At 45.3% G+C, this 27868-nt stretch overlaps 1 protein-coding gene across 5 annotated transcripts in view; it reads right to left on the minus strand.

The window, feature by feature from the left end:
* Positions 1-27868, minus strand: part of Sil1 (SIL1 nucleotide exchange factor) — a 231934-nt gene that overhangs the window by 136634 nt on the left and 67432 nt on the right. For 4 of the 5 annotated variants that reach the window (XM_008772025.4, NM_199376.1, XM_017600905.3 and 1 more), the window contains one exon: positions 19890-20028. The exons of the other annotated variant lie outside the window; for it this stretch is intronic. In XM_008772025.4, coding sequence (XP_008770247.1) covers positions 19890-20028 — 139 coding nt within the window. The remainder of the gene's footprint in view (positions 1-19889; positions 20029-27868) is intronic. 5 annotated transcript variants of the gene reach the window in all.

Genomic DNA, 27868 nt, shown 5'->3' on the forward strand with positions numbered 1-27868 from the left:
TCATCAGTTTGGTGGCATTCCTCTTTACCCAGTGAGCCATCTTGTCAGCCTAAGCTTTAGGTAGTTCGCTATAGTAACAGAAAACGGACAGATACAACTACCTTGGTTATTTTGCTCTGAAACTCAATCCAGTTTCTGCTACTAGAAGACGTCTTTTCTGAGTGAAGACCTAAAGGAGCTGAGGAAGCCAGGCACAGGGCTATGTAGGGAAGGATTGCTGTGTCTCAAGGTTGGTGAGTTGAGTATGTTCAAAAGACAAGAGAAGGCCAAGTAACTAGAGGACAGGAAATGGAAGGGTATCACCAAATTAAATCAGAGGTAATGGTGAGGGAGAACCCACATCATTGGATGCTGTAGGCCAGTCAAGGGCTAACTCTTTATGTAAGAAAGAACATTAAAGGGTATTTTTCAGCACAGCAAGATACAGCAACTGGCTGAGAACTGACTGTTGACAATAAGGGAAGGAGGAGGACCAGATTGGAGTCTACCATAATAAGCAGTAGAGATGATGGTAGCTACTTAGAGTGACGAGAATCAGTCAAATTTGTGATGTATTTTGAAGATAGTTTTCAGGATTTGCTGTCAGAAGTTAGAGAAGGAACAGAGAATGGATACAAAATTTCCAATGTAACTGAATGAAGAGTTACCATTAACTGAAATGGGGAAAATTACAGGAATTCAGCTATAGAAACAATAAATTTTAATCACACAGTCACGTAGAAATTGTCTAGTAGGCAGAGAGATCTCGAGCTCAGAGAGGTCAGGCTTAGAGATTTGGGGGTCATCAGCATGCAGACATAAAGCCATTAAGCTAGGGGAGCTCACCACAGACACAGTATGCATAGATACAGGTAGAGGGAATCCAAGGGTGGGCCTGGAGGCACTGTTTTAGGTACTGGGAGAAACTGAAGCTTTAATCAAAGGCAGAGTTGGACCTTTCTTCTCACTATATACCTACTATAGCTGTGGGTTCTGTGAGACTGAGGGCTTCCGATATGCACCTTTAGCCTTCCCTGGTCCCTTATAACTCTGCTCCCAGCTCTGTCCTCCACTGCTCTACAGCTGGCCATCATTATTAAACAGTCACGACTGCCATCACCCACATGGAAAACCCTCTCCACTCCACGTCATCAAGTTCCAGCTATTTTTAGGCCACAACTATTGTCCTATCTTCTCTCTGAAATTTATCTAGTACAATGATCTTCCTTTCCACAACAGCCTTAGTACTACAATGCCTATAACGAACCCCACAACATTTTGTGTCTGTATGTCATTTAGTACCCTATATGGCTGGTGAACTTTACTTAAAACGAGAGGGGGAAGGGAAGGAGAGATAGAGGGGGGAAGGGAGGGAAGGAGAGAGAGAAGAAGGAAGGAGGGATGAGGAGGAAGAGGAAAACAGCCTTCTCTGTGCCATCATCCTCTCCCCTCAAGCACAGCCTTAGTTAGTTCTTGCCATGCAATGAGTGCTCACGAATGAGGAGGCGTCATGTCAACTGCTATCCAGATATCCAAAGTTGTATGTGTCACGGCCTTGTTTGTATCACCCCTCTGTCTGTACTGGGCAAGACACATGTAATCAGTCACTCAATAACTGCTTACAGACAAATAGGTTGATGACAATGCCTCTGTTCCTGTGGACATTACAATCTTGGCACAAGACAGTAAGGATATGTATTTTGCACTTGTTACCCTGACTCATTGGAAGCTAGCTGTTTCCCAATCAAACCAGAACAATCTAGAGGCCACAGAGAGACTGTATCCCAAGGAGTCTGATGTGTGATGCAAAACAGGCTGAGAAATGCTCAAAACCTCATATGTGCCTGATATATGCACAGCCACAGCTCTGAAAGATGCTACCCTGCTGAGAGACCAGTCCCCAAATCAGAAAATGCTAGTCCTTCTACTTTTGTATACCCTTTCTAAGAACTTAGAGAATATGGAAATATATACAAGAATGTTCACTGAAGAATTACTTACAAGGTGAAAAGCTGGAAGCTACCTATCATCAAAAATCAATAATCAATTCAGTATAATTTATGTTGAATTAAATGCCATGTTCTTCCTACACCCAGAAAATGCTCACCACAGACATAATCATATACCACAGGCTCTAACCTTTAAGATTCTCTGCCTCAGGAATGGAGAGATGGCTTAGCTAAGGTAATGGGGGACTTCTGCTACTACTGCAGAGCTCTTGAGTTTGAGTCCCAGCATTCATGTCATTTACAACTACCTATAACTCCAGCTCCAGAGAGTCTGACACCCTCTGCTAACTTCCTCAGATAAACACACACACACACACACACACACACACACACACACACACACACACACACATACACACTTTAAGAAATCTTTTAAAAATATCCCTCTTGTTGTGTAGTGGTGGTAGTGGGTCACTTAATCCCAGCACTTTGGAGGCAGAGGTAGGTGGATCTCTGAGTTAAAGGACAGCCTGGTCTACAGAGTGAGTTTCAGGACAGCCAGGGCTACACAGAGAAAACCTGTTTCAAAACAAACAAACAAACAAAAAGATTCTCTCTCTTAGTATTTATTTATGTGGGGCTGCTAGTCCATGGCCTGGGTTAGAGGACAACTTGCAGGAGCTGGTTCTCTCCTTCCAGCATCTGGATTCAGAACTGAACTCAGATTATCAGGCTTGTCACCATTAACCTAGTAAGCATTCCTGCCGGCCCTTGTTTTGTTACTCATTCATTCGTCCATTCATTTAGAAATAGACTCTCATGTAGTGACCCAGACTGGTCTGCAACTCATCATGTAGCAGAGGATGGTCTTGAACTTCCGATCCTTGTGGGTGCTGAGATGACAGGCATACATCACCATGCCCAGTTCAGTGCTAAGGATTAAACCCAGGGCTGTGCATATGAGGTAAGCACTCAACTGAGTACCGGCCCCAGCCCCCTGCTTTCTTCTTTTCCTTCTTCTTTGCTTTCTTTCTTTGTTTCTTTCTCTCTCTTCTTCTTTTTTCCTTTTTTTCTCCTTTCTTTGTAAGACAGGATCTTGCTTTGTAGCCCAGGATGGCTAGGAAACCACTATGTAGCTAGCCCAGGCTGCTCTCAAGCTCATGAATGATCTCTGGCAGCCTCCCAGGTGCCAAGATTAGATGGATGCCACCAAGCTCGGTTTAAACAGCTCTTCATCCATGAAAGGAAGGCACCAGCCTTACAACGGTGAGCCCAGAATGGGAGCACTCGGACGCACGAGAGCCACAGTGCCAATGTTCATTTACAGTTGTACAGTAGCACTTGGGCAATTTTGCTGTTGTTTTGTTAAGTTTCCCTTTGTGTTTTTCTGTTTTCTAAGTTTTTTGCTTTGAATACTTACTACTTTTTCCTCACTGGGGGTGGAAGAGAGTCATTTTAAGAAACAAACATGTAAGAGCCAAGTTTTCAACTTTCTAGGTATCCAACTGCCAAGAGGCTGCTACTTCACACATAAAATGCAAGAATCCTAAGACTCAGCCCCCCCATAGCCCCTTCCCACAGCTCCCTCCTTACCCCTTTGCCCCCCCCCCACACCCTTACAGCCAAGACAGATGCAACTGGTGAATCTCCAGGACTATAGCTCCTGATGGGTAAGATCCTCAGACCTGTGGCCTTGAATTCTGATACCCCACACCCAGCTAATCATATACCCTAGTGGCAAATACACAGGAATGGGAAGAAGGTGACAGAAACAGACAGCAGGTATCACTAATACAATGCTGTTGTCCCACTCAACGCCTCTCTGCCTACTATCTAGGATTGGGTTCTTCTTTTCTATTTCCTAGGCATCACAGAGACCCACTAGGAGCTTAGACTAGATTAATGCTGACTCTGTGTACCACAACATTCATCTTTTGCCTTTTTCTTTTTCTTTCTCCCTCTTCTTAAAAGGTGATCTTGCCTTTCCGTTAGTGTAATGTACTGCACTAAACCAGTGTGCCAGTCAGTCTGCAGAGAATCATTGAGAGAATGAATTTGAATAATAAAAACCAGAACAAGGCAATGCCTTAGAGAGAGCCCTGGTATAGTACCTACAATTCAGAACCTCATTTTGCTGCCTAATGTAGTCGTTGGAGACATTAGCCTAATTTTTGCTAGGAGAGTCCAGCAACACAGCAACACTAAACATGGACACAGAGGACTGAGTTCCACTCAGAGCAGAGGGTGAAAATGAAATTAGACTTCACTCCTGGGCAGAGGGAAGCAAATCACTGCTCCCATCCCCCACATCACTGCCAACCATGTTCAGAATGAAAACCACAGTGATTCGTATGGGAGGGAGCGTAGGTATTATGTCAAGGAAGGGAAGTCTCCATGAGCACTTATGGACGTCTGTAAAGCTAACTTCAAAGGACATTCAGTAACTGCACCCCACACAGATAGTACCATTGCCAAGCAGGACTTACTGCAGGGATAAAAAGGCTCCAGAACCAGGGGCAAGTCAGTTAGTTGGGGCCAGAAATCCTCAGAAAGGAAAGGAAGAAATCCTACAAAAGCCAGTGTGGAAGAGAAAATTTCAGTTTGGTATGTCCAGTGTGCTGATCCAACCACACGCATGTGGTTTCAACAGGTGCTTGCCAGGGGCTCTGCTGAAAAATACCACACCTGATCCTGCAGCAAAGGAACGCACATACAGGGAGAACCCAGTATCAGCAGCAGCTCACGTCCAGCACAAGGCTCAATGACCATGTCAACAGTGTGAGAAAAACAAGGACACTGGAAATCAGACACTGGGAGTGGCTGGTGGTAAGACTGTCACATTTTCTTTGAACAGGTTCCCAAGTGGGCCAACGCATTCTGCTACACTGTCACGGCATTTACCGCGAGATGAGCACGCAATACCTCCAGCCCTCAGCTGTTAACCTGAGTCCACCAATGAAGCCCTGAAGATATATGAACCTGTCCAACTACTAGAGGTCAATCCTGACTGAAGAGAACCTGCTTGGGAGGAGAGCAAAAGTAACAAAAAGCTGGACCCCCAGACTCCATGCAAGAGGCCTATGCAATAAGGGACCAGCACAGAGATGAAAGGTAGGACTTGTTCTTCATACACAGCATGCTTGCAGGGCAGCCATCATTTCCCTGTGGGTGAGGACTGAGTCATGATGACTTTCCTTTTCTAAACATTTGAAGGATTCCTCCATTTCAGGAGGAGAAGGTTGGGAGGAGAAGGTGATGAGAAAAAAGTGATAGTCTGAAATGGGAAGAACTCATTTCATTCTGTTAAAGGAGCCTCCCCAAAAGACAGGGAATCCATTCTGAAAGAAACTGTATAGGTGGGGGTAGGGCAGCTGTGGCTTTGGATGGAGGAAAAATACCACTGCTGTGAGACTATCATTGCAATGTGATAATTTCCCTCTAAGAAGCAAATCTTCCCATAACTATAAATCAATCCCTCACTGCAATTTTAGAAATATACTCCCCTCCCCCTCCCACCCCCCAAAATCAGCTATTACCAGAAACTCTAAATGTTCAGCACTTGAAGTATAATTAGGGGAGATTCTGAATGGTGCCCTGAGGCAGGTCATACAAGAACAGGGTAGACAGGAGTTATATACACTTAAGAAGCTCATTTAGGGAATGGGCTGTGCATAATGCATGCAGGCCCTGGAGTATGGACTCTCCCTACCCACAGCCTGCTCCGAGGCATGCTAGAAGTCGCAACATTAGCAGATGGCTGCCCCAGTGGCGATTGTGCATGCTCCAATGGCCACCTCTTCCTGTCCACCCTGAGCTCAGGCTCCGCTCCCACAAGGAACGGGGAGTGCTAGTAGACATTAACACCAAAGAACAGTGCCTCTCCCTGGGGAAAGTAAACATTTCCGTCAGAAGGCAGAAGCCAGCAGAGGCAATTTTTCTCTATGCTGGGAAAAGAAGCTGCAAACATAAAGCTGCTCATTCAAAAGAGACAGATGATCTCTGCAAGCCAAGCAGTGCCAAGCCGTCTGTAAAGGGCCTGCACATCCATCAGCACAGTGTCTGTGGGCGGAGGGAGAGGCAGCAGCAAAGAAAACCATCCCAGGGCTCTGGCCTCAGAAGCCCAGGAGTCAGGTTAGGCAGTCTTCCTCCAGTGGGTTCCAGCCTGAGCAAAGACCCAACAAAAGGGTTGATTTTTCAGTGGATGCTCTCGTCTACCTCAGGCATTCCCAGCTCCCCACAGTCCCTACGCCAGTACTGTCCACCCTAAAGCTCTGAGTCCGCTTTGAGGAGGAGAGGAAGCGCATCTTGAGCTGGGCACCTCCAGCTCCCCACAGTCCCTACCCCAGTACTGCCCACCCTAAAGCTCTGAGTCCGCTCTGAGGAGGAGAGGAGGTGCTGAGTCCGCTCTGAGGAGGAGAGGAGGTGCATCTTGAGCTGGGCACCTCTCTCTTGCACCAGTGTCCCCCTTTATCTTTTTTCTAGTCACATGTAATGAAAAGAGAAATAACAGCTCAGTAGTCTTATGCCTAAAATAACCAACACAGAAATAGAGTTTATGAACTCCCCCACAATACAATACATAATTCAGAGCCCAGTCATTTGTCATAGTATTGAGTAATCCACATGCATCCCAAGGGGCTGACGATAAAATCTGAAAATCAATAGCAGAAAGCAGAACACCTCAGCTACTCAGTTAAAATACAAAGAACAATTTTTAGCATTGATTTTTTTTTAACTTAGAAAACATGAGCTGCTGTTGGTAAATACTTGTAAGGGAGTTACAGGCTAGAACAGAAATATATATTCCATACCCCCCCTGACAGCTAACTTCAAAGGAAAATAAAAGGTAAAAGACTCACATTCTCCCAATGATAATAATGGTGTTCTTCTACACACCCTGCTATTAGTGTGACAGAGATGGCCACATCAGTCTTAAGAAGAGCACATGCAGCTTCTGCACCCAAGAAGAGCAACAAAACACCTGCTTTGTGCAAGAGCAAGGCACTTAAAACAGGAAAGAAGGTAATTATTGCAAAGCTGGGTTTGAACTTATCTTTCTTTCTTCTGGATGATCAAACAGTGAGCGTGGGGGTAGGAACTGCAATCTGCAAACATATTGCCATAGTGACTGGGAGCTTAGATAGAGGGATAAAACAGGCAGAATGTAAATTACATCAAGGGACTGAGACGAGGGCCCTGATCACTCAGATCTGCAGAGTTCTGACACTAAATGAGCACCCTCCTCACCAGCTGATGTGCCTCACTGCTACCAGATCAGACTGAGCACATTGGTATCTGACCAATCACCTGCCTGGAGTAGCCATCTCCTAAGTATACAGGAGAGGCACAGGCACAAGAGAGGCTGGCAATGGCCCTTTACTAAGAGCCCTCACTCTGCCGTGAGGAATGAGATGCCATGTGCTATCTATCCTAAGGACGGGGCTATGTTGTGGTCAGTTCCCTCTTTACCAAACAGGTCTCCTAGACATGTACATACTGTAATTTACCTTTTTATTCTGAAGCAATTTCAGACTTCCAGAAAAGTAACAGGGTGGGGGGGAAGTACAGAGTTGTCACATACCCTTCACCTGATTCCCCTGATAGTAATATCTTATATAACTATAAACCAATTGACAAAACTAAGAAATTAGCACTGATAAAGCAGTAGGAAGCTATATTCTTTATTTGGATTTCACCAATTTTCGACCTTCTTCTGTCCCAGAATGTAATCAAACATACAACACTGTATTTGATTTTCTTCTTAGCATCCTCAGCCTGTGACAGTTCTCAGTGTCTGCCACTTTGTAAGATTTATATTTATTCACATGTGTATGTGTCTGTGTGAATGTATACCTCTCCACGTGTGCCTGTACACGCACATTTATCAGAGGAGGGTACTGGCTCCCTCCGAACTGGAGTTACAGATATCTGTGGGATACCTGGCTTGTCACGTAGGTAATAGGATCTGAATTCAATTCTCATGATTGCTGAGCAAGTTTCCTAATGCAGGAGCATCTCTTCAGCCCATATTTGCCTCTCTCTGTGTGTCTTCCTGTGTCTGTCTCTCTACCTCTCTGCCTCTCTGCCTCTCTGCCTGTCTGTCTGTCTGTCTGTCTGTCTGTCTGTCTGTCTGTCTCTCTCTCTCTCTCACACACACACACACACACACACACACACACACACACACACTGCTTTGTTTTGTTTTGTTTTGTTTCAGAGACAGGATCTCACTACGTAGCACTGGCTGTCCTGGAACTCAGTGTTTAGACCTGGCTGAGCTCAAACTGCCTGCCTCTGCCTCCTGAGTGCTGGGACTAAAGGTGGATGACACTATTCCTTCCTCACATTTGATATTCTTGGCCTACACACCTCAGTGTCTGGCATTCTTGACTTGAATACTGGTCGGCTGTTTTCAGATTATACTCTACTCCATTTTGGAATCTGTTACTACACAGTGTCGAACCAAGAAAATGCTGTACCATTGAGCTACCCCTTCAGCCCTTGCCTCAAGTGTCTGATAACTACCCAATTTTAATACAACAGAAACAAGAGAAGTTAATATTTATTTTGGAAATATTAAATATTTAATACCTTGTTCATATTATTTTCTCAATAAATGAAAGTTGATTTTTAACTATTTTATAGCTGGGCATTTTTCTATTAAAACTATATATTTACTTTTCTGTGTATGGGAGCCTACATGATTTTATGTGTACCACACATATACAGGTGCCCACAGAAACAAAAAGGGATGTAGGATGCCCTCAAAATGGGTTATAGGTAGCTTTCAGCTACCCGATGTGGGTGCTGGGACCTGAACTTGGGTTCTCTGCAAGAGCAGTGAGCGCTCTTAACTGCTGTGCCACCTCCCCTCCTCTACCACAGAATACTTTTTAATGACAAAATATTTCATTATATATTTGATTAAATCTTGGTGAATTAAATAACTTGCCCAGAGCTACATAGCCATAAAAGACACAGGTCAAAGTGTGAAGCTAGGCGGCTGTGACACTCGGGTACCACATCAACAACCAAATGCCAAAACTCCCAGGCTCTGCCCTTCGCTCACCCTTCTCTACAGAGCTTCAGGGACTGAAAGGGAAGGAGGGGCATTGTTAGGTTTGTTTTTCTTTTCCAAGGGAGACAAACTTAATTTTGGTTTTAGTCTTCACGACCAGAAGATTTCTTTTTCTTAGTAAGAAGCAGACTGCTAGTTTAGGACAAAGGACATTCTCCAGGGACCTCGCTCTGGACTGGCATCAGGCAGGGGAATAAAAGGATCATGAAGGTATACTTAATTCAAAAGAACTCTTATATTTTATAAGCCCTTTGCAAATATGTAGAGCAGGGAAGTCACAGGGTTTAAAAACGAAACATACTGGAGAGACGGTTCAGCACTTAAACGGCTCTTGGGGCTCTGGCAAGGAACCCTGGTTCCATTCCCAGTATCCACATTGGGCAGCACATAACCCCTTGACCTTGTGTCAGGAGATCCAACAAACACCCATTCTTGGCCTCCCCAGGCACTTTGTATGCACATGCTGCACATACATACAATCAGGCACACACTCATACACATATAATTAAAACATAACTCTGTTTCAAAAGAAAAATAACACCCCTGAGATTGCTGGTTCCCGTGTCATACCCAGAATATGACAGGTGCCTGTCTTCAGCCTGAGGTCCTTCCAGGCTGAGCACATACCATTCACACACACAGCAGATATGTGTCAAGGGACCTGGCCACAGGAGACAGACTAGGAAATACTCCAGCTACACTTCAAGATTTGTTTTTAATGCTATGACTTCAGATCACTCAGTTCCACAGACTTGATTTTCCCCAAATCCCCTCTCTGGCAATGCTAATGTGTTTCTCCTCTCATTCTGACTGATCAGTGAAATGCATGGCTGGAAGGACTGGCTTGGAAGTCATTTCTTTGATGCTAACAGAATTGAGAAAATATTCCCTCAGCTACATACATCCCATCTATCCATCCCTGCCACCTGTCACTCAGCTGCAGGTAGAGGCCATTACAGCAAGGCAGGAAAGGGGACAACAAAGGCAGGCTATGCGAGGGAAAGAAAGACATGCTGAGAGCATGAGAACCAGAGGGGTCTGGGGAGATGGCTCACTTGATAAAGTTCTTGTTGTGCAAGTATGAGGTCTGAGTTCAGACCCCCTGACCCTGAAAATAATGAATGATGATGTCTAAAACCCCAGTGCTAGAGTAGCAAAGGCAAGCAGATTCCTAAAGCTCCCTGACAGCCTAGCCATTAGTGAACTCCATATTTATGAGAGACCCTGTCTCAAAAGCTCAAGTAGAGAGCTGAAGTACTTCTTGCATAAGCATAAGGACCTGCGCTCAAACGTCCAGCACTGTGGACATGGCCATGGGTAAGCCTTTAACCCCAAAACCATAGGAGGTGCACACAAGAACACTGCTGGGGGCTCCTGGCTACCAGTCTAACTCGAGGTTCACTAAGACGCCCTGTCTCAAGGGAATAAGGTCGAGAGTGGTAGAGCAGGACACCTGACATCCTCTGGCCTCCACACATACACCACACACTCACATGCACATAAACACACACACACACACACACACACACACACACACACAAATAAGGTAGCAACTAAGGACAACACCACCTCTGGCCTCCACACATATCCTTAAACCTATGCAGACACACACACCATATGCACACAAACAAAAAGTAGGGAGGAAAGAAAGGAGCATTTTGTCTAGTCACTATAAAACCAAAACACTGACTGACTGTCTTAATCACACTCAGATAAAGTTTTAAAATAGGTAGGGAACGTCCTAGATTTGAAGCCAAACAACTCTAATCACTGTGCAGAGAGAGCCACCTACCACACTGTGTTTGGGGTCACCTGGATCTAACCCCAAGACCTAACCCAGAAAGCAATGGAGGACAGCCAGCCTGAAGAGCTCAGGTCTCCCTGAGTAGCTCCACAGCCTCCAAATTCACACTGCTTTGTTCTCACATGGTCCTCCGCAGATGCTGTCTGGCCTTTGTTCGTCTGTTTTGCTTGTTTACTTGATTGCTGTTTTGAGACAGAGTCTCCTACAGTCCAAGCTGGCCTTGCACTCCAGCTCACTATACGTAGCTGAGAGCAAATAATATGCACAAAAGAACATAAGGGGGAAATCAAGGAAAAAAAGCAAAAGATACTTTTCTCCTCTACCCGACTGCTAGACCAGAATTCCTGTGTCTTCTTAACTCTCAGCCATGAAAGGAAGTAAACAACCCGTGCTCCTCCTCTGTCTAAAGCAGGAGACGAGAAACCAAAGCAGGCAAATGAAGATGTTCTGGAAATATGGAGGCTGTTGCTAAGCCTAGGAGGTTTCTTTCTTTCCGTACTCCTGGGGTGGGGACGGACTGTTATAAATATAAGCGATTACTGTTCCATAAACACTCACCTCTGCCCTGATAAACTAATTATAGCCACAGATAATCAAATTTCAAATTTTTTAATCCAAAGAAATAGTTCCCATCTTCTAAACAACACCATTACACAAAACATAAACATACTTTTCTGGGAATTTAAAAATATTAAATAAAGTTCAATTTTTGGTTTGCCCAAATTAACATAGTGTGGGAAATAAAAGAATATCGGCAGATGCTTGTTTATGAGCAACAACAGTGAAAGCCTTGACATCTACAGAAGCACAATCAGCGCAGCTACAGCCCAAACAACAGCAGGCTCACAGAGCCGCCGCACACCGTCCTGCTCCATTGCTTCTCTTTCTAGGCACACTGGAAAAGCAGTGGCTAGCAGGATACAGATGCCACTCCAACATGCCACTGTCAAGGTTCTCACAGCGTCCCATGGGTACTCCTGTCTTCACAAAAGGGATAGCCAGAGCTACCTCACAGGCGGTCTTATAGCTCCCTAACCTGCCTACCTGCCTGTGCCTCCTGAGTGCTGGAATTAGTGTTGCTACCACTGCCCTGCCCTGCCCTGCCCTGCCTGAATTTTAAACCCATCTGTACTAAATCTTTTCCAACACATACCAAAATCTCTCTTCAAGAAGCGTCAATGACTCTGCCTTTGGGAAGTCTTTTCTTCAAATACTGTTATCACAGAGCCTCATCCCTGTCTGGGGGCGGGTCCTCCCTACACCATAAGCTCATAGAGGCAAGCCTCTGCTATGCCTTCCATAGAGTTCCTACATGTGTTCCGTAAAAACTAAGCATGCAAGAAGTTCTAGAAAAGGGTCTCTCGTTTGAGCTTCAGGCCACCTGCATGCTCACCTTGGAGATGGAGCGACCTTACCAGAACAGTGAAGCCAACACTAGAGGACGAAGGGCAGCTGGAGCTACCCAGATTTTCTGACCTGAAGCAGAGTCCTTGGCATGAAGGCTGATGCTGGCATTGCTAGCTAGTTCTTGGTGGTCCCTGCTCAGTCTAAGGTTTCCATCTCACCCATTCTGAGAGTTGGCCTTTGAAAGCTGAGGCTGTGCCACTCTGAGAGGTGGTCCTGATTAAACCTTGGGGAGAACAGGCAGATGAAAGCAGAGGTGGGGAGGAAAAGGGCCATCGCAGAGCATTGAGCATACAATACTTGTTAAAAAGCAGCTGGCCAGCAGCTGCTGTCTATCACACTCCAGCCCACAGACTGCACCCTGGACCCCAGCCTGTCCTATCTAGGTAATAAAGCCAAATCCTGGGCAGACATGTTCTCATGGCACTGCAGAGCCCAGCCAACAGTACAGGGTGCCCTCAGCCCTGCAGTACCCACAGTGGGGATAGCAAGTCTTGCTGTCTCTGCCTCAGCCTCTTTGGTGTGGGGTGAGGTAGATCTGGTTCTGAGGGAAGGCAGGATAACTATCCAGGCAGGCTAGAGAAGAAACTTACCATCAAGAGAAATGAGACCTCTCCGAAATGAAGAAATCTAAAATGTCCTTATAGTCTTCTGGGGCCCTCATATACGTCAGCCTGCCACTCTCTCTCCTCTCCTACTGTAAGGGCCATTTGTCAGCCTTGAGGAGCCTGGCAGCCGTCTCCCTCAAAACACCCTGATACACCAGGCGGCTTTGTGTGTTCCCACCTCCCTGGCCCAAACCCGCTGTCACCTCGTACCATGGCTACTTTCATAGCCAGAGTTCAGGTTAGAGTTCTGAGTTTTCTGGTCATTGAAATCGTTTAGCAGGAATACAAATGTCTTTTGCGGTACTGATGATGGTGGAATATTTTATGTTGTTCTTCTGTATTAAAAAGCTGGTCCTGGGGCTGGAGAGATGGCTCAGTGGTTAAGAGTACCCGACTGCTCTTCCAGAGGTCCTGAGTTCAATTCCCAGCAACCACATGGTGGCTCACAACCATCTGTAAAGAGATCTGATGCCCTCTTCTGGTGTATCTGAAGACAGCTACAGTACTTATATATAATAAATGAATAAATCTTTAAAAAAAAAAAAAAACACTAAAAAAGCTGGTCCTGGAGTTGTAAAGTTTCTGTCCCATGTCAGGCAAGCCACCTGACTTTGTGGCAGGAAAAAAAAAAAAAGCAACGCAGAGCAACTCAAAACATTAGACTATTGGTTTCCTTGAACTGCCTAAAATATTGCTAAGATATAAACCGTCTTTCAAAAATTTCAAGACTATTATATGAATTTTCTCTACCTTGGGATTTATAAGTTTATTAGGGAGAGTTAAAATCTGTAAAATCGACAGGAAGTGGTATTTGTGCATGCACTTGGGAGTCAGGGGCAGGTGGATTTCTGAGTTTGAGGCCACCCTGGTGTACAAAGTAAGTTCTAGGATAGCCAGGGTTACAGAGAAATTGGGTCTCAAAACACACAAAACGAAACAAACAAACAAAAACCAAAACAAAACATATTAACTTAAAATTTATTAACACAGGGTTGGTAATTACATAGGTAATCTTAACATTCAGGCTGTAAAATTCAGCATATAGACAGCACCATCAAACAAAACACCTAGTCCCTCAAAGTTCATAGTTCTGGGAAAGTCTCCAAATACACTAACCCAGCTTTCTAAGTCCTGCAGTTGTGCTTCTAGTTAGCTGAATATGTCAACCCAAAACACGGTTTTCATGCTTAGAAGCTCACCCTGAGAAAAGCTGGGCAGACACTGGCTATAAGAATATATGTCTAAGCCAGGTGCTTTTAATCCCAGCACTCGAGATCAGAGGCAGGCAGATCTCTGTGAGTTTGGGACTAGCCTCGTCTACAGAGTGAGCTCCAGGACAGTCAGGGTTACACAAAGAAACCCTGTCTCAAAAAACCAAAAAAAAACAATGTTTAATGAAAAAAGCTCCCTATGATAGGCAGAAATGCCAGCTCCTAGGGGTCTCCAAGGAAGATGATAGGGCACAGCCCTTCCTTAATACCACTAACCACTGGGCAAAGCTGCCACATGACATGCCAGCTGCCAGGGGCTGCCCACACTATGAACACCATTGAGCTGACTGCTCTACTCTCCCTCACCAAAGAGGGTCAGTTTTTCCAAGTTCTTCCTCCACAGGAAACTCTCTCAGACCTTTGGCTCTGGCAGTCAAAGGCCAGTGCTGTCCTGTACAGCAGCTGAAGATGTAAGTCTGTCCTGTGTGGCAACCAAGGACCTATGACTTCTAGCCCAGTGAAGACCACCATGGAGCCTAGGTAACTCTCCAGATAGCTGGTATGTTGGTCACTTTAATTAATACAGAGGCTATTTGGATTATACTTCCTACTAGAATGTATCCTCCTCAGATCTCTGATGGGACGGAAGGCTAACTCAGTTCTGTCACTTTCCTACAGCTATAAGCTTTGCTGAAAAAGGCAGACACCATTTTCTTCACACCAAAAGGAAAGCTCACAAAACCACTTTCAACACAACTTTTACTATTCCTTTACTTTAAAGTAACTTGCTTTCCAAAGGCTATTCTTAATAATTAACCACTTAAATGTGTCTAATGAAAACTAGCTGGATAAAAAAAATTAAAATTTATATGAACTATAAGTCTAAAAATAAGTTATAAACATCTTAAGTTGTAAAAGCCTAAATAAGTTATGAGGGTCTAAGAAAATAATTTAACACATAGACACAGGGACACATAAGACAAGGTATAACGCTGAACCAGCCTGCCTCCATCTTGGGCCTGAAAGCTATCTTATAGTAAAGACAAACTTGGTTAATTCCTAGGGTTGGGCTATGCCCCACTTGTAACCTTAACTCTAAATGGTTCTGTTCTGCCTGTTCCAGGAAATGGCACCATGCCTTTGTCCCACCTTGTAATGAGCATATCGTTATGATCACCGAGTTATGACTACCTCATCTTTGTTTCAGGAGGTTGTTATGGTCAACTTGTTATACTTAGGTTCTGTTTTTGTAACCCCACCTATTTGCCTGCCAAATCCCCCATTTGGAACCCCCTACTCCTGAACTATGAAAACCCTTATCTTCCCCATGTCTAATGCTGGTCTTTTGATCTCTGCCTTTAGGGAGGGATAGCCCATGTGCACAATTTTTTAAAAAGCTTGCTTTAGTTAATTTGGCCGTGATGATTTAGGTCAGTGGTCGTTCTCCTTGCATCTGTGGGATTAACAGTGACATATGACAAACTTGTACTACCAAGGAGCAAAGCAGATGCTCAGAGTAAACAATGCTTAACAAAGGCAGGAGGGAGGTGACAGTGTTAGAGGAAGAAAAAACAGAGATACAGTTAGAAAAGGAGCAAATTCTATTCTCAGTGAATCCCTTGAAGACTTGAAAGGCCCCAAGCTAGGAAAAGAAGGCACTGTACATGTGAATGAGCCAAAGATTAGCTCTGAGAATCTCTTCTTGAAAGGATGCTCGCTATAGCCACTTGGGCCAAAAAGGAAGTAGAGTCAGGTATGAATCCCAGCACTTCCGAGGCAGAGGCAGGTAAATCTCTGTGAGTAAGAGCCCAGCCTGGTCTACAGAGCAAGTTCTAGACCAACCAGAGCTACACAGTGAGACCCTATGTGCATGTGCCATTACCTCCTGGTGGCAATAAAGAAGTTCCAGATCTGTACCCTCATAAGCTACAAATATTTAGGTATCGACTACCTTTAGGCTTCTGCTAGGTTCCCACCCATGAACGTATTAGAACTGATTCCTTGCACACACAAGTGCTGTCACAGAGATAACAAACCACGTAGCCCCTCTGAAGCTGCAAAGGCTCAAAAGCTCCGGAGACAGCCTTGTCACCCCAACCAGGGTCAGGTGCTCCTTCAGACAGATGTCCAGAGCCTGCAGGAAATCAGGCTCCTCTCTTAAATACTTGAAACCAGAGTAGTTGTCTATTATAAATGAGGATTTTAAAATTCAATCCCCTCTTATTGCTCGTGCAGATCTGAAATGATCTGACCAGATGGCTGGCACTCTGTAATTCTTGGATTGCTCTCATCAGTTGATGATTTAGATTTTTTTCACTTTTCCACCCCTTACATGAACGTGTTCTTGCACAGGCTTCCTGCATGCCCCAATTGCCTGGGCTCTAACACCAATATTTCAGGGATTCTTACAGCTGCCTTGAAGTCAAATTGGGTCAATAAGAGGCCTCGGATTGAAAGTGGCTGTGCTTTCTTGAGCCCAGAGGGGCTGATAAGCAGCATTGACAAGCATGAAGGACAGGGTGCCATTGTCCAGGTGTCTTCCTCATCTCCGCTTCTCCTTCAAGTCACCAAGGGAGCAAAGATGTATTTGTTTTAATAACAACATATTGAATATGTTCTGTATGTCAAACCCTTTAAGAAACAGTTTACACACACACTCACATACACAAACTCACACATTCACACACACACTCACATACACACACACACTCACATACTCTCACACATACTCATACATACTCACATTCACACAGACTTACACACTCACATTCATGTACACACATTTACATACACACACTCACATTCACACACACACACACACACACACACACACACACACACACTTTGCTTTATTCTTATACCACTTAAGTGTAATTCTTATTTCCATTCCTATTTTCAGATGAGATTTTAGAGATTCTGAGCAACCTGAGTGTCCACAGCCCAGAGAGAGCCACAGTCAGGTCCAACATCATAAAACTGCCCAACTAACTTCCCCACGGACTCCTCAGCACAAGAGAAGGCCTGGCCTTGCCACACCAATGGCCTTCTGTTCTTTCTGTATTGCCTGAGAACCTATAAGCTACAGGGCACAAAGGGTTCATATCCAGTTTGTTCCTTAGGAAGATATTGTGGCACAGTATGGGCGTAAGGGTGTCTGAGTTTTGACACTAGGACTTATTGGTTGCTGTTCTGAGTAATCTCTTTGTGCTGCAAGTGAGTTTTGTCTGTAAAAGTTAGGAGAGCTATAGCAACTACCCTCAAAGGGTGCCTGGCAGAGTCAATGCTTAGTATATGTGAGCCATTTCTTTCTGGCATAAGGTAGGGTCTCAGAAAATGCTCAGGGAAGATAAAGCCATCGAATGTGGCTGCAATCAGTGTTCCATAATAACAAATGCACAGGCACAAAATTCTGGAATCCAGGAGCACTCAGCTCCAGGACAAATCTCAGTTCCCTGCCCAGAACCAAGAGGACCTGCCAGCAAACAGCTTTCCTGCTTGCTTATGCACAGCTGACACTGAATCCACACTCAAAGGCTTGCTGTGGCTGTTAGGTGAGGCAGATCCCAAAATAGACCAAAGAAAAGGAGACAGGAAAATCACTTCCAGGAACAAGCAACTCCCAGTGACGACAGTGACAGTAATAACAGTGGCAGGCAGACTCCAGGGGTGAGACCTGTGGTTGTCTCAGTGCCCACCTGGCCCAGTGGGAAGACATAAGAAGTCACGTGTGCCAGGCTGCAGCAGGCAGTCTGACAATCTGCCTTCCAATAAGCCCAGTCCATAACCCAAACAGCCCCGTTACCCTAGTAATCTTCCCTCTGAGGCAAAAGGAAATCAGAGGTATGGCCTTCCCACCAAAGGCCAAAGTCCTTCAAACAGAGGGGCAGAACTGCTTGGTTGGCTGAGACAGGGTCAGTAAGTATCTATATAAACTCACCCTTGTCTTCAACATCCCCGAACAGTGCCCACCATGTTCCTGTGTCTGCCTCTGGCTCTCAAGCAGGAAACACTCTTCTAAACATTCTGTTTGCACTCATCCCTGCTCCCTCATCAACACTGCTATTGAAGGAGGAAGGGAAAGCATTTGATAACCATGGCAGTCTTTCCTTTATATCCTAAGCCCCCTTCCTCAGGTAAGATCACCAGGAAAAGAAGGCTGCATGTCCATGCACCCTCAGTAGTGTCCAATTCCACAAGTGGACTAAAGATGCGTACAAGTAGGGAATTTACCTCTGAAAACTAGAATATCCAAACCGAGTGATACAGTCAGTAGAGGACTTTGAATCTGCAGTGTGCTTTAGTGGCAATAGCCTTTGCAGCAGCTTTAAGAGAATTCTGTACAGAAGAGTCTATAAGGAGCTCTTGAGGAACTACAAGCTAGAGGGTGTTGTCAAAGGAGCATCAGTTCCGTGTAAGTGCTTCTCTCTAGTTCCCCAGCTCTCTCAGGGCCGCTCCTCACTTAGTCCCTGGCTCTTCCTTCCAAAGAATACGTGTAGGGGCTCTTGAGCCACTAGCAGCTGCGCCCCTGCCAGAGGGCTAGCACAGCTCAAGGATGAAATATGAACGCTGTTCTGCTTGCAGTGCAGACCAAGGGCTTGAAGGGGACTACTGACCTAACTAAAGGGACAGAAGTAGAAGTAGGAGCCCAGAACGCCAGCCTCCATCTACTCCGCACACTTGCCAGTTTACAAGACTACCAGTAACCCTACATAAAGCCAGAGGACCATAGCCACATCTTCTACCTCCCCACTCCTGAGAGCCTCTCCAAGCTATTCCCCAAAGACCAACTGAATTCTGTTCTCAGGGAAGCTGAGAGGACAGGCAGAGTTGGACCTGCTGAATCCTCTCTTATACCTCTGTTCCTAAACTATCCTTTGCTGAAGCCACGAGCTCTCACTTGGCTTCTTTGGGGCTTCATCAGTCTTCTGCAGCAGCTCCTACCCACATGCAAGCCTAGCAGTGATGCTGGGGGCTGGCACAGCCATGCTATCCCTGGCAGCACAGCAGCAGCGGGGGCTGTGAGGACATGGTGCTGAATACCAGAAGGACCTGATGCTATGCGATGGCTGCTGCCACAATACAGAACACAAGCTGCCTACACTGAGAATAGTCTGAGTGTTGGCAGAGCAGGCTCCAGCCCAGGACAGCTGGAGACTTGAAGGAAAAGTAGGAAAGACAGCGGATCAAGCCTGAGGCCCATGACATTTGACCTCAGGTGAATAACACAAGTCATCTAACCTTTGGAACCTCAACATTTCCAGTGGGAGGTAAAGACAGTAGTAATTCTATTCCTGTGAAGTTCTAACATGGTGTGCACGAGGAGCTTAGCAGTGGGCCTGAATATAGTAAACATTTCACAATTTTGGGCCAGTCATTATCACTTGAAACCCTGGACTCAGGGTCATAAAGGGGTTAGAAAGTTGTTCCCTCTGAAGATGCCTCAGTTATGATCAGGCAAGGACCAGCCCTTTTGCCTTGGCTCAGGTTCCTTTAACAGAACATTCGGGCCCAGCACCAGAGCTCAGGACTCCCATGAACACTATTTCAGCAGCACTGAGCCAAGCAACAGAGCCCAAAATAACATGTGCAGAGCAAGGCACATGGCACTGCCTCTCCTGAGCTTCACCAAGTTTCCCATCACTTGCTCAGAAAGCATGGTCACCCACCACAGACCTCCCTTCCAGGGCATTCATATACTGCACACTGCTCTTCTGGAGAATGGAGGTCCCCAAACCCCATGGCACTGCAGCTAACACTGTGATGGTCACCATGAGCATGGCCGCTCCCAACCTTCAGGAACAAAGGGCATTTGTGGCTTTAATTCAGTGTTTCTAAGGAGCAGAGCAAGGCTGGTACCTGGTTGAAGAGCCTGCCACTCTTGGGTTGGGTTTAACACCTCTAGGACTTCGGCATCCAGCTCCTCCTCTCTTCTGGTTTCCTTTGTATCTGAGTCCTCGTGGGTACTCTTCTCTGGGTTGGTGAGTGCAAAATTATTCTGAGAAAAGAAAATACTGCATGACCCACCACTATAAGAAGAAAGAACCAGCTTGAGGTGATACACTCTCCCCGCATGCCCCTCCTCATCTTCAGACACGTTTCAACACCTACAATTCCTCTCACAAGGTCAGCCTCAGAACCAGCACATGAGGCCAAATGGTTAAATGAACACAGTATATATTCCAGTATATATGGGAGTTTTGTACATGTACAGGAATACCACCAGAAGATTCCATACTCTTGAAGTAGTTAAAGAAAATACTAGGGAGAGGTTTAGCACTGTTTTTACTTTCTATTTAACTGCTTGGTAAACAGGCTGGTGGCTGAGTTCTAATTGACTCCCAAGTAGTCTGGCAAATCCCCTGGAGACCAATAGGGCATAAATGTTCTGAAACATCCCAAAGCATGGAGTAAGTTACAAGTGGTAATGTGGGATTCCAACTGGGCCAAGGCAAGAACATATCCCAGTTGGAAACTGCTTGCCAAACCTGCTTCTCCCTGTACCGCAGACATCACAGACAGGAGGACGGAGTCCGTGAAGCACTCTGAGCTGGGAACATCAGCACCAAGTGTTCATTGTCCCTTCCTGCTCTCCTGCTGTTTAATGCTTATTTTTATTTTATGCGTATAAGAGCCTGGAGAAGTTGCCTTTGGGACAGCAGGAGGGGCCACACTAGCACAGGCACACAGGGAGGCGTCCCCGGCCTGCGAAATCCCCTTTCATTACTCCTCATCTACTTCCCAAGTCCTACTCTAATAGTGTCTTCCTTAGAGTCTTCCTTTGAGGCACATCTGTGCTGAGTCCTTCACATCAACCTCATTTTGATTTCTCGACAACTCTAGCCCTGCCTGGGTAGTGTTGCATGCGAGTACTTCCTCCAGTAGCCTCTCAGCACTAGAAAGGAGCGCTCGCCTGCCTGGCCCTCAGTGCCTCATCTTTAATTAGCTGTCAAAGGAAGGGTTAAGGTGTTAAAGTGTTGCTGATAACAATACAGAGCCTCTCCAAGAATTTTCACATTTAACAAGAAATAAAAGCATGAAAATTAGATGGAAGAGTTTCATACCTTGTTACCTTGCTAAGGGCCAGAGAGGAAAATGTCCTAGACAAAGGCATGCTCTTAAATCATTCCACAAATTAATGAGAACACTGACTATGGCATAGTGGTAAAGAACTGGAGCTCTCTGTCATAGAACACAAGTTCAAATCCCATTTGTGTGTGTGTGTGTGTGTGTGTGTGTGTGTGTGTGTGTGTGCGCGCGCGCGCGCGCGCGTGCGTGTGTGTGATTCTGGGCAAGTTATTTAACTTCTGAAGGAGGTCTTTAGTTCATATAATGTAAGCCCCTCGCTCTGAAACATGGTACCTATCATCATCACCACCACTACCATCATCACCACAAGCACCTTACTTATAAAAACAATCTAAGCTTCCAGATCAGAGAAGTCTGTGCTATGACAACTTAGAGTAACTACACAGTATGGTTTCACTTAGAACAGTAGAGGGGAGGTCACTCTGTGCCCCAGGAGTTCAGCCTACCTCAAATCCCTCTTAGCTTTCAATTTTAAGTCTGTACAAAAATTAATACAAAGGGGAGGGGGGGTACTGGAGAGATGGCTCAGTGGTGAAAAGCACTGGCTACTCTTCCAGAAGATCCTCGTTCAATTCCCAACACCCACATGGCACCTCACAACCCCAGTCTCAAGGGATCCAGAGCCTGCTTCTGACTTCCATGGGCACTGTACACACAATGTGCACAGACATACATACAGGCAAAGCATTCATGTGCATTAAACTAACAAAAATGTTTTTTATTGAATATTTTATTTACTTTCAAATGTTATCCCCCTTCCCAGTTTCCCATTCATAAAGCCCCTATCCCATCGCCCCGCCCCTGCTTCCATGAGGGTGTTCCCCACCCACCCACCCCTTCCTGCCTCCCTGCCCTGACATTCCTCTACACTGGGGCATCGAGCCTTAGCAGGACCAAGGGCTTCTAAAACTAATGTTTTTAAAGAAATGAAAAATGGTGTGTGTGATCCACAATGCACATCTATCAGCATAGCACTTGAGAGCTGATAGGTGTGACCCACAGTGCACATCTGTAAGCATAGCACTTGAGAGCTGAAGTGACAACAAGAGGGTCAAGAGAGCTCAAGTCTAGCCTCAGTTATATAAGCAAGTGCAGGCCAGTCTTCACTGTATAAGATCCTGCCAATGGGAAAAGGAAGAATGGTAAGGAGAAAGAGGGAGAGAGGAGGAGAAATAAGAGACAAAAGAAGAGAGAGAGAATATGAATTAAAAACAGAATAGCAGATGTATTTGTGAGACTACATTAGAGAACTTGTCAGGAAGATGTGGCCATCCAGGATTTCCAATTACCTAGTCTCCTGAGGCAGGTACTGGGACTATCCTTTACAACTGTATGCCCAAGTCCTAGCACACAAGACTTAGTTTACAACGGCTGAGTGAGTGTGTGAGTGAGTGAGTGAGTGAGTGAATGAATGAATGAATGAATGAATCATACTTCATAGGCAGGTGTGATTTTGGGGCTTTAGATACTGCAGACAGGTAGCAGTATCATATTTTAGAATTAAGCCTACTTTATCTGCTAAAGGAATATCCAGAACCTATGTACTCTAGGACCAAGCCACGCTGGCCAGCCCCTGGCCAAAAGTGCTAGAGCACAGGATTAGAACAATAAGCATTTCCTCAGAGCTGTGTAGATCAAATGCCTCCAGGAGCCAGGCAGAAATAGGTGAAGATGAGCGGAGAGGGCCAGGTGAAAGTAACAGGAAGCATTGGACCTGTAGGATGCGACCCTCCCACCTTCAAGGTGGGAAAACTGCTAATTAAGGCCAAAGTCTACCATTGACTGAATAGCCTTCTGGGACACACATAATGGGGACTCCCTTGTTAGCAGCTTTTCTCCGTATCTGACCTTGTCTGGGATTTTCTAAGCTCCCACATTTGTCTCTACCTGAGAAATGGCATACAGCCTCAATGAGTTTATAGGATCAATTTCCTTTCTTCTGACAAAACCTGTTCAGTCAGCACCTGAGATTCCTAAAATGCTTCCCCATGCTAATGAAATATGCCAGGAACCCTAGACCCCCAGCTGGTGACTTTGCCTATCCTGAAGGTCCCTCCCCTCACCCCCCTAACTTCATCAGCCTTCAATCACCCTAAGTAAAGTTGATCTACCTACTGACGAGCAATCCCAATGTGGTCATTCACCAGACGCACTCACAGGGCTTCCGAATCCCGTTTGGCATCTCCCACTGCCCTTGTGGAAGGAATCAGTGGATCCACAAGAGCAGGGAGACTCACGCTTCCCTAAGGAAGCTGCCGCTCTGCTGTACGTGCCTGCTATACAACTTGAACACAAACCGAAATCTGGGTTTTTATGTGACCTGTTCTCATTTTCAGACTGCTAAGAAGACCAAACCGAATGCCTGAGCTTTGAATTGCAGCGTTGCATTAGTACCAGGAGGTGATTCCAGGATGTGTGACAGTTAGCAGGAGAATAAGTCTCATAACCCAGGGCCTTAGTGAGGGTTTTACTGCTGTGAGCAGATACCATGACCAAAGCAACTCTTATGAGGAAAACATTTAATTGGGACTGGTTTACAGGTTCTGAGGTTTAGTCCATTATCATTAAGGTAGGAACATGGCAGCATCCAGGCAGGCATGGTGCAGGAGGAGCTGAGAGTTCTACATCTTCATCTGAAGGCTACTAGCAAAATACTGACTTCCAGGCAGCTAGAATGAGGGTCTTAAAGCCCATGTCCACAGTGACACACTTCCTCCATCAAGGCCACACCTCCTAATAGTGCCACTCCTTGATCTAAACAAATACAAACCATCTCATTCTACTCCCTGGCTCCCATATGCTTTTCAAACACATGAGCCTATGGGGGTCATACCTAAATATACCATAATGCAAAATACATTTAGTCCACTTCCAAAGTCCCCACAGTCTATAGCAGTCTCAACAATGTTAAAAGTCTAAAGTTCAAAGTCTAAGATTCATTCAGTCAGTTAACTGTAACCCCCAAAGCAAGAAAGGAAACCAGATGGGCAAACTCCAAACTCTGCATGTCAATGTTCGATGTCAAAGCAGGTTTCAGACCTCCCCTCCTTTTTCGTCTTTGTTGACTACATTAAACTCCTTCTCCTGGGCCAGTTCCACTCCCTTCAGCAGCTTTCCTTGGCAGGTGTCCCATGGCTCTGGCATCTCCAACATCTTAGGTCTACAAGTCAACTTCAGATTCACAGCCCTTTGTCCCAATGTCTGGGATCCACGCATGATCTTCTGGCCTCCTCCAAAGGGCTGGTGTCACTTCTCCAGCTCTGCCCTCTGTAGTACTCTAGGCTCTGGGATTCCACTCCATTGCTGCTGTTCTTGGTGATCATCCTATGGTACTGGCATCTCCAATATATTGGGTGGGATCTTCTGCTTCAACTAGGCTTCACCGATAACCTCTCATATACTCTCCTCATGGTGCCAAGCCTAAACTTCTTTGTCTTCAGACCTGGGACATCAACTGCAACTGAAGCTGCACCTTCACTAATATCCTTCCCTAGCCCCTCACAGTGCCAAGTCTCGGATGCTCACTATGACCCCTTCGTGACTTCAAAATCAGTACCACCTGTGTGATGCTTACACATTACCAAATTCAGTTGCAACATGAGCTACAATCTTGGCTATCTCTAGAACACAGCCTCTTTGTGCTCTCAGAAAACACTTCCCAGATTTCACCTCAGTGATGCTGGTCTCTTCTTCATCACTGCTAATTTCTTAGCTCCAGCTAACCAGCACCAATTGTCCCAGTAACCCCTTCTACTCTTGACTCTAAAGCCAGAGCCACAGGGCCAACACTGCCCAGCACTGCTGCTTGCCGAGCTGGAACATGGCCCCTTGTTCTATTATATCATCACCAGCTTTCTGTTTTCCAACTCCCTTACTGCCTATGCTTGGTTGTCCTGGAACTTGCTCTGTATTGCTTGAATTCAGAGATCTTCATGGCTCTGTCTCCTGGGATTAAACATGTGTACCACCATGCCTGGACCTAAACTTAGCTGGGTGAAATCTTGCCCCCAAATCCCACTCCTTTAATCTGTTAACTCCTAAAACATAGGATTTAGTTCCGTTCTATTTCCTGATGTCCTGCTAATACTCAAACCATGTATTTTATATTTTTCCTTTCTCAACCTGCTCCTTTTCAATAAAGTGCTCTTCATAAGAGTAAACTTTAGTAAACACCAATAGAATTTATACCAGGCTGTTTTGGAACTTCCTTTTTCAAAGCAATTAATCTAGATCTCCTCACCTTAACCTCAGGCAGACTCTTCCGACAATGGCAAAAAGCAGCCACATTCTTCACCAAAATACCACAAAAACAGTCTCTGGGTCACATACTGAAATTCTTTGTTTGCCTCCTGCCTACCACTCCTACCCCTCCACAGGCAAATGCTGCAACTTGGAGGGAATGGTGTAATTTGGAAGAACAAGCCATTTACTGCTCTTCAAAATCCAGACAGGGCTGGTGGTGTTCATGCTGATGACTCAGGAGATAGGAAAAGCTTCTGTTTCTGGATTTCATTAACAAAGGTAACAGATCATCCAACAACAAAGCTACTGCAGGTACCTGACATGTTTTCCTCCATAATAAAGGACCAAAGCATAGAAACAATAGCTTTTGCACTAGTATTTGAAGCATAGCACTTGGGTGTGGTAGGGATGTGGTAGGGACATCATAAAGAATGAAGATCAATCATGGTGGGGTAGTTTGAATATGCTTGGCCTAGGGAATGGCACTATTAGAAAGTGTGGCCTTGTTGGAGTTGGTGTGTCACTGTGGGTGTGGGCTTTAAGATCCTCATCCTAGCTGCCTGGAAGTCAGTCTTCTGCTTGCAGCCTTTAGACGAAGATGTAGAACTCTCAGCTCCTCCTGCACCATGCCTGTCCAGATGCTGCCTGCTCCCACTTTGATAATGGACTGAACCTCTGAACCTGTAAGCCAGCCTCAATTAAATGTTGTCCTTTATAAGACTTGCCTTGGTCCTGTTGTCTGTTCACAGCAGTAAAAACCCTAAGACAGACACATGGTCTTAATAAGGAGAGAACAAAGTATACATAATTTACTCAAAATCAACTCCAACTACTTGGTGGCTAAAGAGCCAGCAGGAGGCCCCCACAGGTCTCCCTGGGGCCATTGACACCAGAAGCATTTACTGCTGGAAAGGCCTGCAGCTCTCACAGGTCCTGAGCCCAGACTTGGGAGCTATCGTAGGTTACCACAAGCATGATCCTTCCCTCGCACAGGCTTTGTCCAACCAGGATCCTGAGAAGCAGCTGGACGGCTGCTCCAGCAGTTTTGCCAACTCAGCCCTGGAGGCAGAATGACAGCCAGCATTGAGCAAGGTAGCTGGTGAAGCTAAGGAAACCCATCTGTGGTCCTATCCATCTTCCTGCAACCCTAAGCAGTAACCAGGCCCAGCATTCTCAGAGTCTCTGCCTACTGGAGGCCCCAAAAAGCACACAGAACCTATCTTAGGCAGATGGTCCTTTGAAACACTGCCAGTAATACAACCTTTGGTCACATACAAATACCCCTCTGGACTCACTAGTGCAACCCAGTCCCTGTGAAGTACTCAGACACATGGCCCTTGCAAATAGATAGGAATCATGGCTCTGCTGTGATGCCTTGTATGTACAGGCCCTGTTGAATAGCCAAACTCTCACATGAACTGTAGAATAGTCATCCCACACTCACAGCCCAGAGCTGCTACCAAACTCACCTGAGAGAACTTAGGTGCAATCTAACAACCCCTGCAGCTGAAGCCACAAGCATGCCACAGACATTGTCTACGTGGATTACAGCTGAAGAAGCCACATGCTCTAGAGTACTCATCTAGAACCAAAGCCAATGCAACCTATCCTGTGGGATTAAATTCCTCAGTCAAAATATAACACAGGTTGAATGGAGTCAAAAATGAGACTGCTGCCTATAAGAAATTCATCCCATGAGTAAAATGGACATCGACTGACTGAAGAGATGGAGGGAAAATATCCAAGCAGGGAAAAAGGAGCAAGAGTAGCTGCACAGGTATTAGATAAAATAAGGCAGACACTTTCGAACACAAATAAGGCCATCATATAATAATAAATGAACCAATTCAGCAAGCTGAAATAGCATTTATAAGTGTATGTAGACCCAATGTTGGAATATCCAGTTGTACAAAGCAAGCTCTCATACATAATCATGGGGACCTTAACACCCACTTTCATCAAAGGAAAGATAATAGGCAATCAATGAAAAAATACTGGAGTTGAATTATACTATAGGCCAATTTAACAGATAATTACAGGACACTTCATCTAAGAGTTTCAGTATATACACTTTTCTTCTCAGAACATAGAATTTTATTCTGGATAGATTATATGTTAGACGACAAGTCTTTAAAAAAAAAGATTATATGAACTACAACCTGAAAAGACCTGTATTTTTTCCTGCTCACAATTGAATAAAACAAGAAATCTATAGAGACTTTAGAAATTGTATAAAGGGGCCACCAAGATAGCTCAGCAGGCAAAGGCACTTGCCACCAAGCCTGACTACTTTATATTCAATCCCTGGGACTCACATGGTGGAAAGAACAAACTGACTCCCACAAGTCACTGTAGGCTTACACCATGCTAAGCACATGTGAGCATGCATACACGTGCACACACACACACACACACACACACACACACACACACACACATGCACACACACACTAAATAAATATGACAAAAAAATTTAGAAGAACTTATACAAATACAGGGGAGGAATT

Source organism: Rattus norvegicus, chromosome 18 (assembly GCF_036323735.1).
Source record: "Rattus norvegicus strain BN/NHsdMcwi chromosome 18, GRCr8, whole genome shotgun sequence".
Classification (NCBI taxonomy): domain Eukaryota; kingdom Metazoa; phylum Chordata; class Mammalia; order Rodentia; family Muridae; genus Rattus; species Rattus norvegicus.